General features: G+C 42.6%; 1 protein-coding gene across 1 annotated transcript; it reads right to left on the bottom strand.

Moving 5' to 3' along the window:
• Positions 1–3: 3 nt before the first annotated feature.
• Positions 4–12,790, bottom strand: ncbp3 (nuclear cap binding subunit 3). The gene is made up of 13 exons (XM_061702693.1): positions 12,558–12,790; positions 11,065–11,130; positions 10,868–10,973; positions 9,419–9,544; positions 9,143–9,262; positions 8,928–9,073; positions 6,292–6,400; positions 6,104–6,203; positions 5,581–5,690; positions 5,145–5,457; positions 4,624–4,793; positions 852–1,034; positions 4–476 (listed from the first exon to the last, which is right to left on the bottom strand). The coding sequence occupies exons 1-13, from the start codon at positions 12,735–12,737 to the stop codon at positions 172–174; spliced, it is 2,034 nt and encodes a 677-aa protein (XP_061558677.1). The 5' UTR covers positions 12,738–12,790; the 3' UTR covers positions 4–171.
• Positions 12,791–13,212: the final 422 nt, after the last annotated feature.

Raw genomic sequence — 13,212 nt, 5'->3', positions numbered from 1 at the left:
AGCAAATATTGGATGTTCTGTATTAAAATAAACAATGTGACACAGGAGGGCCAGCGGGACCAGTTGGAGGGTCCAGAGAATGTGCCAAGCAGATTCTCTCAGTGATCCATCCATGTACAGGATTGACTATGCGCCACAATGAAATCCAGACGATATTGAATTGTTTTAGTCTCAAGCATCAGAGTCCTCGCTGCTATCTCGACTGATCTCAATCTGCAGTGACGGCAGGTTGTCCAGCCGGCTCTTCTTCAACTTGTGGCTGAGGCGCTCTTGCTTCTTCTTGATCATGGCGCCCCACACCTTCTGCAGCGTTGAGTCGTCCTCTTCCTCGCCTTCCTCCTCCCTGCCCTCCTCTTCTCTCTTCCCTCTGCGTCTCCTGCTGCGCCGTGACGACGAGAACAGTCCCGACGACCCGCTGCTCGGTTCGCGCTCTCCCGTCTTTTCCTCTTTGTCACCCAGTCGGCTCCATAGGCTGCCTGCGCACAATAGAAAAAATAAAAATTATGTTAAGTAAATTACCACCTAAACTTAAGACCAGGCAAGACTACATAATTTGTTTTCATCATTAAAATGCAAATGGGTGGAAACTTCCTTCGTTCACCCGTTTATTTCCACTCAATTTGGACCAAGTTTCAAAATTCCATCCATTTTCTATACATGCATTCCAAAAACATGCAGGTTAGGTTCATTGAATACTCTAAATTGTCCTGCAATGGGCTGGCAACCAGTCAAGGGTGTATCCCGCCTCTCGCCCCCAAAATCAGCTGAGATAGGCTCCACCTCACCCATGTCCCGAATAAGGACAAGTGATACAGAAAATAGATTGATGGATGGACGTATGATGTACTCACTCGTCTTTCTGTCTTTGGATGACTTGGATGAGCCGCCTCTGTCCCGGCTGACAACACCCAGTCGGCGGTGCACATCACTGATTGGCTCTCTGGTGGGGTGAGGCGAGTCTCTCGGGGAGATGGGGGAGGGAGAGTGCCTTCTTTCAGGGGAGTAGCGCCTCTTCCCAAGTCGCTGTCGGACATCTTTAAAAACATCAACAGCGAAACATCTGCCAGCGTACCATTTGAAATGACTGTCGCATTACAGTGAAACCCCATTTATGGTGGGGGGATATGTTCCCAACTGCTGGGGAAATTTCTCTTTGACCTCTCTTCTCCCCACGTATAATACACACCATCGATTTGCTGGTATCCATTCTTAAAACAAGTATATTGGAAACAGGTGAGTGTCATGAGTATAAAAGAAGCATCCTCGAAAAGCTCAGTTATTCAAAAGCAAGGATGGGGTGAGGTTCCTCACTTTGTGAACAACTGTACAACTTTGTGAACAACAACTGCAAGTAGTCCACAGTTTCTCCATGTACAATTGCAATGAATGTAGGGATTTCATCATCTAAGGTCCATAATACCAAAAGATGCAGAGAATCTGGAGAAATCTCGGCACGTAAGTGGCAAGGCCGAAAACAAACATTGAATGCCTGACCTTCGATGCCTCAGGCGGCACTGCATTAATAAACGGCATCATTGTGTAAAGGATATTGCCACGTGGGCTCAGGAACACTTCAGAAAACCATTCTCAGTTAACACAGTTTGTCGTTACATCTACAAATGCAATTTAAAACTGTCATGCAAAGCCAAATCCATACTGTACATCAACAACACCCAGAAATGCCACCGGCTTATCTGGGCCCGAGCTCATTTGAGATGGATTGACACGAAGTGGAAAAGTGCTGGGGTCTGACGAGTCCACATTTCAAATTGTTTTTGGAAGTTAGGGATGTCCTGTCCTCTGGGCCAAAGAGGAAAAGGACCATCCGGATTGTTATCAGCTCAAAGTTAAAAAACTAGCATCTATGATGCTATGGGGGTATGTTAGTGCCCATGGCACGGGTAAGTCGCACATCTGTAAAGGCACCATTAATGCTGAAAGGTACATACAGGTTTTGGAGCAACTTATGTTGCCTTCCAGGCAATGTCTTTTTTGGGGACATCCTCCTTACTTCAGCAAGACAATGCCAAGCCATATTTTAAATGTGTTACAACAGCGTGGCAAAATAATAATTATAAAAATATATATATATATATATATATATATATATATATATATATAGATCCTCTTTTCGATTTTCTGACTCATCTTGACTTGAGAGGGGGCTGCCCACCTCTCCCGAAATATCAGAAGAGTACAATCATAGGCAAAAAAAAAAAAAAAAAGCTTAGTCTTTTTAAAAGTGAAGACATTTAGCAATTTTGGGATTTTAGCAAGAAACGAAGTCGATGCACATGATTTGCATTTGCGGGCCACACAAAATGATGCGGCGGGCCGGATCAGGCCCTCAGGCCTCGAGTTTGACACCTGTGCTCTAGAACATACCCTACTGCTTCCAGACGAAAAAAGTATCATGTGACTTAAGTGTGGCGGCGTTAATGTTTCCCACTAACCCTAACCCATTGGAAACCGCCTTAAGCCTCAACCCTAGCCCTAAACCAAACCATAAACATCTTTTTTTTTCCCCCTCTCTCTTTTGTGATGGGCATCTCGTTCCATCTCCCCAGCCTGCCTTTCCTGTAATACAGGAGCCAATCATATTGCAGTGGGGCGTGTCCTGCCTGGAAACTGCGAATCCTAATGACGCACCCGCGACAGGTGAAAATCTGCAGTAGAGCATAATTTATTTATTTATTTATTTATTTTTAAAGCTTTACCGCTGCCACACTGCAAATGTTCTTTGGAGGGAAACAAATTGCAAGCATATAATGTAGAGAAAATAGTGTACAAATTGTCGTGTCTGTGCACATGCATGTGTCTTTTAGAGGCAGGGCGTGGGGTAGGGGTGCCGACTAACGGCGGTGAGTCTGTGTGAGTGTCTGGGTGAGAGCTGTGGCTGGCAGCAGCTTCTGCATGAGTTTGATTATGTACTTAACTGTTCTCTCGCCGAACAATAAATGGCTGAAAAGTGCATTGGGGACTGTGTCTCTGATTCCCACATGCAATGCAAAGACATTAAAGTACAGTAAGCAAGCAGCCAATCATATTGCAGTGGGGCATGTCCTGCCTGGAAATTGCGAATCCTAATGACGCACCCGCGACAGGTGAAAATCTGCAGTACAGTGACCATAATTTATTTATTAATTTATTTATTTATTTATTTATTTTAAACTTTACCGCTGCCCCACTGCAAATGTTCTTTGGGGGGAAACGAATTGCAAGCATATAATGTAGAGAAAATACTGTACAAATTGTCGTGTCTGTGCACATGCATGTGCCTTTTAGAGGCAGGGCGTGGGGTAGGGGTGCCGACTAACGCCGGTGAGTGTCTGGGTGAGAGCTGTGGCTGGCAGCAGCTTCTGCATGAGTTTGATTCTGAATTTAACTGTTCTCTCGCCGAACAATAAATGGCTGAAAAGTGCATTGGGGACAAAGACATTAAAGTACAGTAAGCATATTGTAAAAATGCCTAAAAAATAAAATCGCTTAAAAAAAAATAGAGCAGTGGGTGCGCATGATAAACCACGATATAGCGGAGAAACGCTGTAAATTGAACCCCCGCATATTTGTGGTTCGGTATTTTCTTTAACCTAACCTCCAAAAACACCTATTTACTGTTATTGTGCAAAGAAATAAAAGCATTGGTTTGACTACATCTTTGTGCCAATGAGATATGTTGAAGTGAATTAAGGGGCTTAATTTTGTGTCATCTTTGTACCAAAGGACTATGTTGAAGTGAGGGGTTTCTTTTAGACAAATCTAGTGCTTTGCCGCCACCTTGCGGCATCTATCGGAAATTATAAACATTAGCGTCAATAACTGGCAGATTTTTGCTATTCGCGGCAGGGCTGGTTCCCGTTACACTAGAGGTGTCAAACTAATTTTTGTGGTGGGCCCCATCGTAGGTATGGTTTACCTCGGAGGGCCGTTATGACTGAACTAGGGATGGGCGGGTTCCGATACCAGGTGTCGGCATTGGGCCGATACCGGCCTCATTTCAAGGTACTTGTGAAGGCTGTCGATACCAGCCACAGATACTTAAGGCAAAAAAAAATTTTTTTTTTAAATCTGACAAAAATTTGAAAAAGTCCTAATGGGCAATAGTTGGCACTACACTGCGACCTTTTGACACATCAGTGAATGATTATGTTGATCAGAATGAAAGATCTTTGTTCACAATTATCTGTCATTGTGTGAATTGCAATTGTATATATCAAAAGTACTAGTCGTATTGGTATCAGTGAGTACTTGAACTGGTATCAGTCCGAAAACAAGTGGTATTGAACATCCTTAATATAAACCCATACAAATGTATGATCCCCAAATATTATTGCATAGTCACAACAAATTAACGGATAACTAGATTTAAAAACTAAAACATTTTATAAATTTTCAGTAATACCTTTTAAATTTATTTTAAAGGGGGATTGGTAAAAAAAAAAAAACTAAACTGAATGCTTGCTAAATCTAAATCTGCAGTTTTTGTATTTTAGCAAGAGATGAAGTTGACGCATACGATTTGCTTTCGCGGGCCACATGAAATGATGCAACGGGCCGGATCTGGCCCCCGGGCCATGAGTTTGACACCAGTGCTTTACATTGTAAACCAGTTATGGGGCTTACCTGTCTTCCCGCTGTTCACCGCCGGGGGCTGTTGTCTGTGCTGAGACAGCTCCTGTCGTTGCTGGGACAGCCCCTGTCGCTTCTCCTCGAGCAGCTGCCGCACGTCGGTCACCTTGCTGGGTGACGGGGACTTTGCCCTGCTTTGTGATGCGGACTCTCCCACCCTGTTTCTGCTCAGGACAAGACACTGGATCAGCACTGGCTGACATCACATCACATAGACTAAAGTGCCACTATTGGTGTCCATCAAGATATCTCACTATACAGGGAATGCATGGGTGATTCCTTCCAGACCTAACTTGGAATCTAACTTACCGTATTTTCACGACCATAAGGCGCACTTAAAAGTCTTAAATTTTCTCCAAAATGGACGGGGCGCCTTATAATACTTTTGAAATCAAGTAATCAGTAACGTTCCAATGTTACTTTTAAAGGCGTAATTAGATTATTTATTTAAAGGCAACTGTGGCAACCTCTAACATCTAAGCATAACAGCTACATAGTGATGATGCAGGTCTGACCTAATGCTCTTCAGCTGGCCCTCCAGCTCATCAGCGTACATCGTCATCTTCTTGCTCTTCTTCGGGGACGGCGTGGAGATCATCTTCAGCTCCAGGTCGTAGTCCATCTCATCTGACTCGGACCAGGGGGGCGGCGACCGCTCCAGGCTGCTACGGGGCCCCACCGGCAGGGGTCGAGAGGACAGGGCACCTTTGTCTCCTTTGTCTTTGAACTCTACCACCCGGTCGTCTGAGTCCATGTCCTCATCGGCGTAGTCTTCCTCCTCCTCTTCCTCCTCCTTGATGGGCTCCTCAGGCAGGTTGACCAGGTCGGCTGAGGTGGAGAGAAGTCTGTCAGTCGTGGTGTCTTTCCTGGTTGTTTTCTTTACACGGATGAGTCACAACTTAAATGTTTTGTTTGCTGTGCAAGTTTTTTTTGTTTTTTTCTTTTAAATACCAGAGTGTCGATGTGTGTACGGTGGAGTGTGTCCCATGCTGTCGCCAATGAGAGGCTTCTTGCTCTTGATGACGTCTCGCTGGATCCGTCGGTTGTGGAACCTCCTCTTCCTGGGGAAAAACACACAAGCTGACAATCACACCATAGGTATTACAACTCTCTATTAAGTTCCCCCACCAATCACGGTTGGCTACTTGTGAAATCACTTACAATATTTGATAGATTAGGCAATAGTTTAGGCAAAGGATATGTTAACAAACGGTGCAGCAAAACATGTAGACAGACATTCTAACAATACTCAGTCATATATTCTTTATCTTCTGCCAAAAAAGACTAATATTACTGGATCTTGTGGGCCAGTGTGGTGCAGAGGGTAAGTGTAATTCCTGCAACCAGGAGGTTCGTATCCCCTCCGAAGCGCATGTCCTTATCATGCGTCAATTACTTGTGTTTTTTTCCACTATTAGCGGCATGGCTCGATTCCGACTGAAATTCTAAATGGTGACAAGGTGTTTGGACCCACCAGGAGTTGCTGAGGATTCCCTTCATGCCGCCATAATTCGGGTTTCCATACTTCATGTAGTAACGACTGCGGCGGGAAGCACCCAGCTCCTTTTTGTCATCTGAAGTAGAACATAAAAAAATTCTCGTTTAGTTCAGACATCCGCTCTTTCTCACGTGGTAGGACAGAGATGCATCTCGAGGAGAGACCTTCAGTGGCAAAGCGCAGAAGGATCTGGTTTCCTTTGAAGGGTTTGATGGCAGGACGCAGGTCGTTCCTCAGCAGAGATTGTGTCTCGGCCTGCGACAGGTCATCCCCCTGAGATCATATCAACAAAAATATTAATGATAAACATCTATTAGCATCTATTATTTATGTTCATGTAAAATTTATATCCTATCTATCAATGTTCTTATTTCAGGTGGATGCCATGATTGGGTATAAAAGGAGCTTCCCTGAATTGCTCAGTCATTCACAAGCAAAGATGGGGCGAGGTTCACCTCTTTGTGAACAAGTGCGTGAGAAAATAGTTGAACAGTTTAAGGACAATGTTCCTCAACGTACAATTGCAAGGAATTTAGGGATTTCATCATCTACGGTCCATAACATCATCAAAAGGTTCAGAGAATCTGGAGAAATTACTGCATGTAAGCGGCAAGGACGAAAACCAACATTGAATGCCCGTGACCTTCGATCCCTCAGGCGGCACTGCGTCAAAAACCGACATCAATGTGTAAAGAATATCTCCACATGGGCTCAGGAACAGTTCAGAAAACCAATGCCAGTTAAGTAGGAATAATAATAATACAGTTCAACGCTACATCCGTAAGTGCAACTTTAAATTATACTATGCAAAGCAAAAGCCATTTATCAACAACACCCAGAAACACTGCCGGCTTTTCTGAGCCTGAGCTCATCTAAAATGGACTGATGCGAAGTGGAAAAGTCTTCTGTGGTCCGACGAGTCCACATTTCAAATTGTTTTTGGAAATTGTGGACGTCGTTTCCTTTGGGACAAAGAGGAAAAGAACCATCCAGACTGTTATGGACGCAAAGTTCAAAAGCCAGCATCTGTGATGGTATGGGGCTGTGTTAGTGCCAATGGCATGGGTAACTTGAAGATGGGTAACATCTGTGAAGGCAGCATTGATGCTGAAAGGTACATACAGCATTTGGAGAAACATATGCTGCCATCCAAGCAAAGCCTTTTTCATGGACGCCCCTGCTTATTTCAGCAAGACAATGCTAAACCACATTCTGCAGGTGTTACAACAGCGTGGCTTCATAGTAAAAGAGTGCAGGTACTAGACTGGCCTGCCTGCAGTCCAGGCCTGTCTCCCATTGAAAATGTGTGGCGCATTATGAAGCGTAAAATGCGACAACGGAGACCCCGGACTGTTGAACAGCTGAAGCTGTACATCAAGCAAGAATGGGAAATAATTCCACTTACAAAGCTTCAACAATTAGTGTCCTCAGTGCTCAAACAGTTATTGAATGTTGTTAAAAGAAAAGGTGATGTAACACAGTGGTAAACATGACCCTGTCCCAGCTTTTTTGGAACGTGTTGCAGCCATCAAATTCCAAGTTAATGATTATTTGCTAAAAACAATAACTTTATCTGTTTGAACATTAAATATCTTTGTAGTGTATTCCATTAAATATAGGTTGAACATGACTTGCAGCAAATTGTATTCTGATTTTATTTAATTGGAATTGGGGTTGTATAATGCAACAAATAAATCTTTTAAAATGTATTTCAGTATCAGAATCATCTTTATTTGCCAAGTATGTCCAAAAAACACACAAGGAATTTGCCTCCGGTAGTTGGAGCCGCTCTAGTACGACAACAGACAGTCAATTGACAGAGAACACTTTTGAGACATAAAGACATTGACAAAAAAATAAAATAAAAACAGTCACTGAGCAGTAAAGGGTTGTCAGTTATCTGGTAATGCCGGTACATTTTTGTTTTTGACAATTGTGCAAAAAGATGCAGAGTCCTCTAGCACTTAAAGCAGTTCGAATGACTCATTGCAATAGTCCGGTGCAATGACCATTGTGCAAAGGGGGCATTTACATTTCATCATGTTGTTGTTAGTTTATTATTTGTATAAAGAACAAATGTTTTCTCTTTTCCAGGGTCAAATTTAAGGTCTTCCAGCATATTGATAGTACATAGTTCAAATGACTGCTTCACATAATCACATTTCATATACCATGCAACAAATAAAATAAAAACTGTAATAGGAGAAGGAAATGTGTCACAATGTCAGAATATACACCTCGACAGATACAATTTTTAGCACTTTTAAACTTTGAATATGCCAAATTATGATCATAATGAATATTGTGGCTCAGAAGGTCAGTTTGGTGATTGTGGTCCCAGGTCATTTTATCCCAATTCCATGTAAATTTCTATATAAATAAAAATGATGACACTGTCAAACTCGTGACCAGAATTTCAATGGACAGTTTTGTTATTATGAGCATAGCATGATTACTGTTGCAGCATTAATAGTATTTTCAATGTATATGAATGTAAACATTGGATAGACGTGCAAAGTAATATATGGTTTGAAGTCTTTCACAAAAACCTGCAGGGAAACTACTAAAGCCCTTCAAGAAGCAATCGGCCGGCAAGAAAGAGAGGTCTTTCGGATCTCCAGCATGCGCCACCGTGAGTCTTCCCGCGATACTGTGAGCTTCCACACGATATTGCTATAATTTTCGTACCGTAAGACCGTGACACAACCGAACCGTGAGATATAGATATACGTTACATCCCTATAGTCAAGTCAGAATTTCTGTAAATATTCGTGTAAAAAAAAAAAAAAAACACAGTTACCTGAGCAGCTTGCACCTTCGCCGTGTGCTCCGCTTCCCCATCGCTGTCTTTCGCGCTTTCCTCACTGCTCTTCTTCACCTCCTCATCCACCTCACCCTCTTCGTCGTCATCGTCAACATCATCGTCCGACCCTCGACTCCGACAAACTGCGATCAAACCTCCCGTCAAGACATTTGTCCAGACCCTGTTGGGGAATCGTTTGCTTCTCTACTGACTTTTGCTGGGCTTGCCCGTCTGGTGGACACTTCCCGTATCGACAGCGTGAGGCTCAGGCATGTGGCTGGTGTTGATGAATGCTCTGATGGCCGTGTTGTCATCCAGCCAAACCACATTGCCTGGGGAAACCAACAGGTATTAATTTAAAGGGTTCATATTATGAAAAATGCACTTTTTATTGCTTGTATACCAATAGTTAGTCTCTGGAGTGCTTGCCCACCCATCATGTGTGAGATTACACAACCAAGTAAATATTTGGTTAATCGCATGCTCACAGGAAGTGTCGTCGATCCACTCAATGTGCGCGGGGGGATATTCCTTAAAGTACCCAAAGACGTCCTGGGTGCTCATGTCATCGACGCCCGTGACGTGGACGGCCTCCATGCGAATTTTGGGGATGGCTGAAGGCATTTACAACATAAAAAAGATTCATTAACCTCAGCAGTTCACCATCCATTTTCATAGCGCTTATATGGCCAAAAAAAAAAAAAAAAAGTAATGAAAAAAGGAATAGGCTACAAACTCATTTTTGTGATGTAACAAAATTAGACCAAGATCAATAATTTCAAAACTTTTTTCACCATTGTGCCCTCTAACCTGTGCAACCCATTTGAAAAAAATAAATATTTTAGCAAAGCAAAGTTAAAATAAACAACTGAGATAGTGGTTGCACAAGTGTCCCACCCTCTTATAACAGGATGTCGCTGTGTTCAGAATTAACCAATCACATTCAAACTCATGTTGATCAGAATTCAGCACACGTGCCACCATTTAAAGTGCCTCTTATTAATCCCAAAATAAGATCAGCTGTTCTAATAGGCTTTTGCTGACATGGTTTTTGTTTTCTAGCAGAAACCCGAAGGTTTAACACTAACACTGACTGGTATTTGGAACATAATTCTCTCCACCTCGACTATATCCCCATTTCCAGCCAAGAAAAACAGCCCCAAAGCATGATGCAGCCACCACAATCATTCTTCAACTCTTGGTACGGTGTTCTTCAAGTGATGAGCACTGTTGTGTTTGCACCAAACATACCTTATGGGAATTATGATCAAAAAGGTTAAACTTCCCCACATGCATTTGGGAAACTTTAAGTGTATTATTTTCTTCTGTGGAAGATAAGGCTTCCGTCTTGCCACCCTACCCCATAGCACAGGCATATGAAAAAGATGGGTGATTGTAATGTAATGTAATCAACTGCCAGGACTTGCTAGAAATTCCTGCACAGCCTTCAAGGTTGCCGTCGGCCTCCTGGCAGCCTCCCGTACCAGTTTTCTTCTAGTCTTTTCATAGATTTTGGAGAAACGTCCAAATATTGCTATTCTCTCCACTTGATGATGACTGTCCTCACTGTGCTCCATGGTACATTTATATCCTTGGATATGCTTTTGTAACCCTTCTCCTGACTCCTACCTTTGATACTGTGGAAGCTTTCTGCAGACCACGGCTTGAGTTCTAAGATGTGACGACAAAAATGTCAGGAAATGTCTACTAGAACATCTGAACTTTATTTGGTGGTAACTGGGAACTTTAATTGGTAGCAGGTGTGTGCTGACTTCCATTCAACATGAGTTTGAATCTAAGTGGTTAATTCTGAACACAGCCACACCCCATTATAATGAGAAAGAAGAAATATCTTGGCAAACAAGTATATTCTGCCTTAATTTGAGATATTTCAGATTGGTTAGATTATACTTTTTGCAGTCTACGTGACTTCTTACCTTTCTTTACAGCATCTTTATCCAGGAAAATGTTGCGCTGAGTGGCGTTCACCTCCCCGTGGAAGTGGAAACGCCTCGCTCGCTTCTCTTTCCTCTCGATGGCCTCCTAGTGGAAACACAATCAACACGTCACTCAACGTATAACCGCAGAGAATGTGCATCCATGTGGAGCAGTCTTCTTTTTTTTCCCCCCCAACCTTTGAATTGACATCAATCCCGGTGATGAAGGCTCCAGCTTTGTTCTCATAGCGCCTGCTGGTATCCTGCGAAGAGAACAAATCACCACTTGTGACAAACATGCGACCTCGTGGGTCTGACCTGGATGGGAACTTGATCTTCAATCAATAAGAGCCAGAAGAGTGAACTCAAACAATGCAGTAGAAACAAGGACAAGCCTCCGCCAAGGCTTAAATTTTAATAACCAGCTAAATCAATGAGTGACCAAATACAGCAGTACATTGTAATTCCTGGTACTGTTTAATTTGGGCAACAGTAAATCGAAACTTTAGATTTTAAGTGTCTGAACACAGGTTGCAAGTAATGATTTTAATAATCAATTAATCTGTAAATTTTTTGGGATTAATCGATGAATCTGATTAAATTTTTTAATTCCCATCCCTTTGTTAAAACAAAACAAATTGTTATTTCAAATTGAAAATGCACAAACAAATGGATTATGATTCAATTGCTTGTTTGGGCATGTAGGAAAATAGCCAAAATTGTTTACCATCATCATCATGCATCATTGTTTTCCAAAGTAAACGCACATCAGTCTGCTTTCATGGAGAACTACAGAAACAGAGTTGCTATCATTGAGAGGTTGAAATTCCAAGGATTTAAGTTCATTTTAAGTTAAATAAGGTCTCTATACGATTAATCGATTATCAAAATAGCTGTCAGTTAAATTGATAATCGATTAGTTGTTGATTAATCAATTGATTGTTGGCCTCGAGTCTGAACGTTATAAATTGGGTTTAGGCAGATGTGCTAACCACTTGTCCATGGTGCCACTGTATGATGCCACAAATGTGTGGATGCCTGAATTTAAGGGAAGATCTTGGGAAGACTTCTAACTTTAAAAACAAACCCTAATTCATCCCAGTGTAAACACTCGTCGCACACAAATCACTAAACTCAATCAGTACGAATAGTAACCCTTCAACTCAAACGTTTAAATTCGCTATGTCACTAACGCCGCAAGTAGCGGAGAAATTAAAACTGTTTAGACCAAAGCCCACGCGAGCGAAGGGAAGCAACGACACAGAAATAGCCTTAAAACCCGATAAATAATAATACATATACTAATTGTGAATAAGCCGAATTAATGGGTGTTAGACATCACAACGGAATAATCTAATAGTGTCAAGAACAACCAAGCGCTTGAGCTCTTAAACATGCGAAGAACGTTGAAAGAGCACTTTCCTGAAGGGAGTTTGGAGGCAACGCCACAGGATGATGCTAATAGGCAACAAGTGACAGAAACGCGTGACTTTATTTTGCCAGCCGCGTCCCAACGTGACTCAAATAACCCACAGTAAATGCAGTAAACTGATGTTTACAACAGGCACCAATTGTTTCTCAGGCTGAGGGAAGGTCGTTGCTAACGCAGGCCGGCTAACCCGCACATTTCCTCGGGACGCAGAATAGACGCCAGCGCCGTGTCTGGTGAGGCCCAACTGCGGACACCTACCGTCAGCAGCTCCTTCAAGGACCGGTTGACGGAGATGTCTTCCGCCTCCAGCTCCCCTTCCTCCACCTCCATGGGTTCGGCCTCGCGGGCACCTCTGTCGGACTCGGAGTCAGAGGAGTCGGAGCGGTCGGAGCCGCTGTCCGATTTCACCAATACCCCTAAGCCTCGCACCGCCGCCATGACACTGCTGCGAAAAACCACAACGGCCTGATGCTTCTGCAGTTGGCTGCTTGCTTCTTCTTCGTTGGTGCGACATGCCGCGTTCACGAACAGTGGGACCACTATGCGACGCATCCAGCGAGAGGGAGGTGAACTCCTGTTTTTGAGCAAGGGGTCGATCATATGTTTTTTTTCTAGAAGTGCAAAATTTATAAACTGTTGTTCCTTTAATGCTGAAATAATGTCAATAGTGTTTCAGTGTGAAATGAAAAGCCAGTGACAGTTCTAGGGTGGGCAGTAACACTGGGCTATATACATATATATATATACACATATATATACATATACATATACATATATATATATACATATACATATACATATATATTTTTTTTATTATACACAATACCTGTTTTAAAAATTTCGGAATAAGAGTTTACCTCTTTTATTAACGTGTAGTACTTGAACTGAGAAGAAAAAAATGGGTGGCATAGCG

This window comes from Phycodurus eques, chromosome 17 (genome assembly GCF_024500275.1).
Source record: "Phycodurus eques isolate BA_2022a chromosome 17, UOR_Pequ_1.1, whole genome shotgun sequence".
Lineage (NCBI taxonomy): Eukaryota > Metazoa > Chordata > Actinopteri > Syngnathiformes > Syngnathidae > Phycodurus > Phycodurus eques.
Note: the sequence above shows the minus strand (reverse complement) of the source record. Positions and strands in the feature narration are given on the sequence as shown.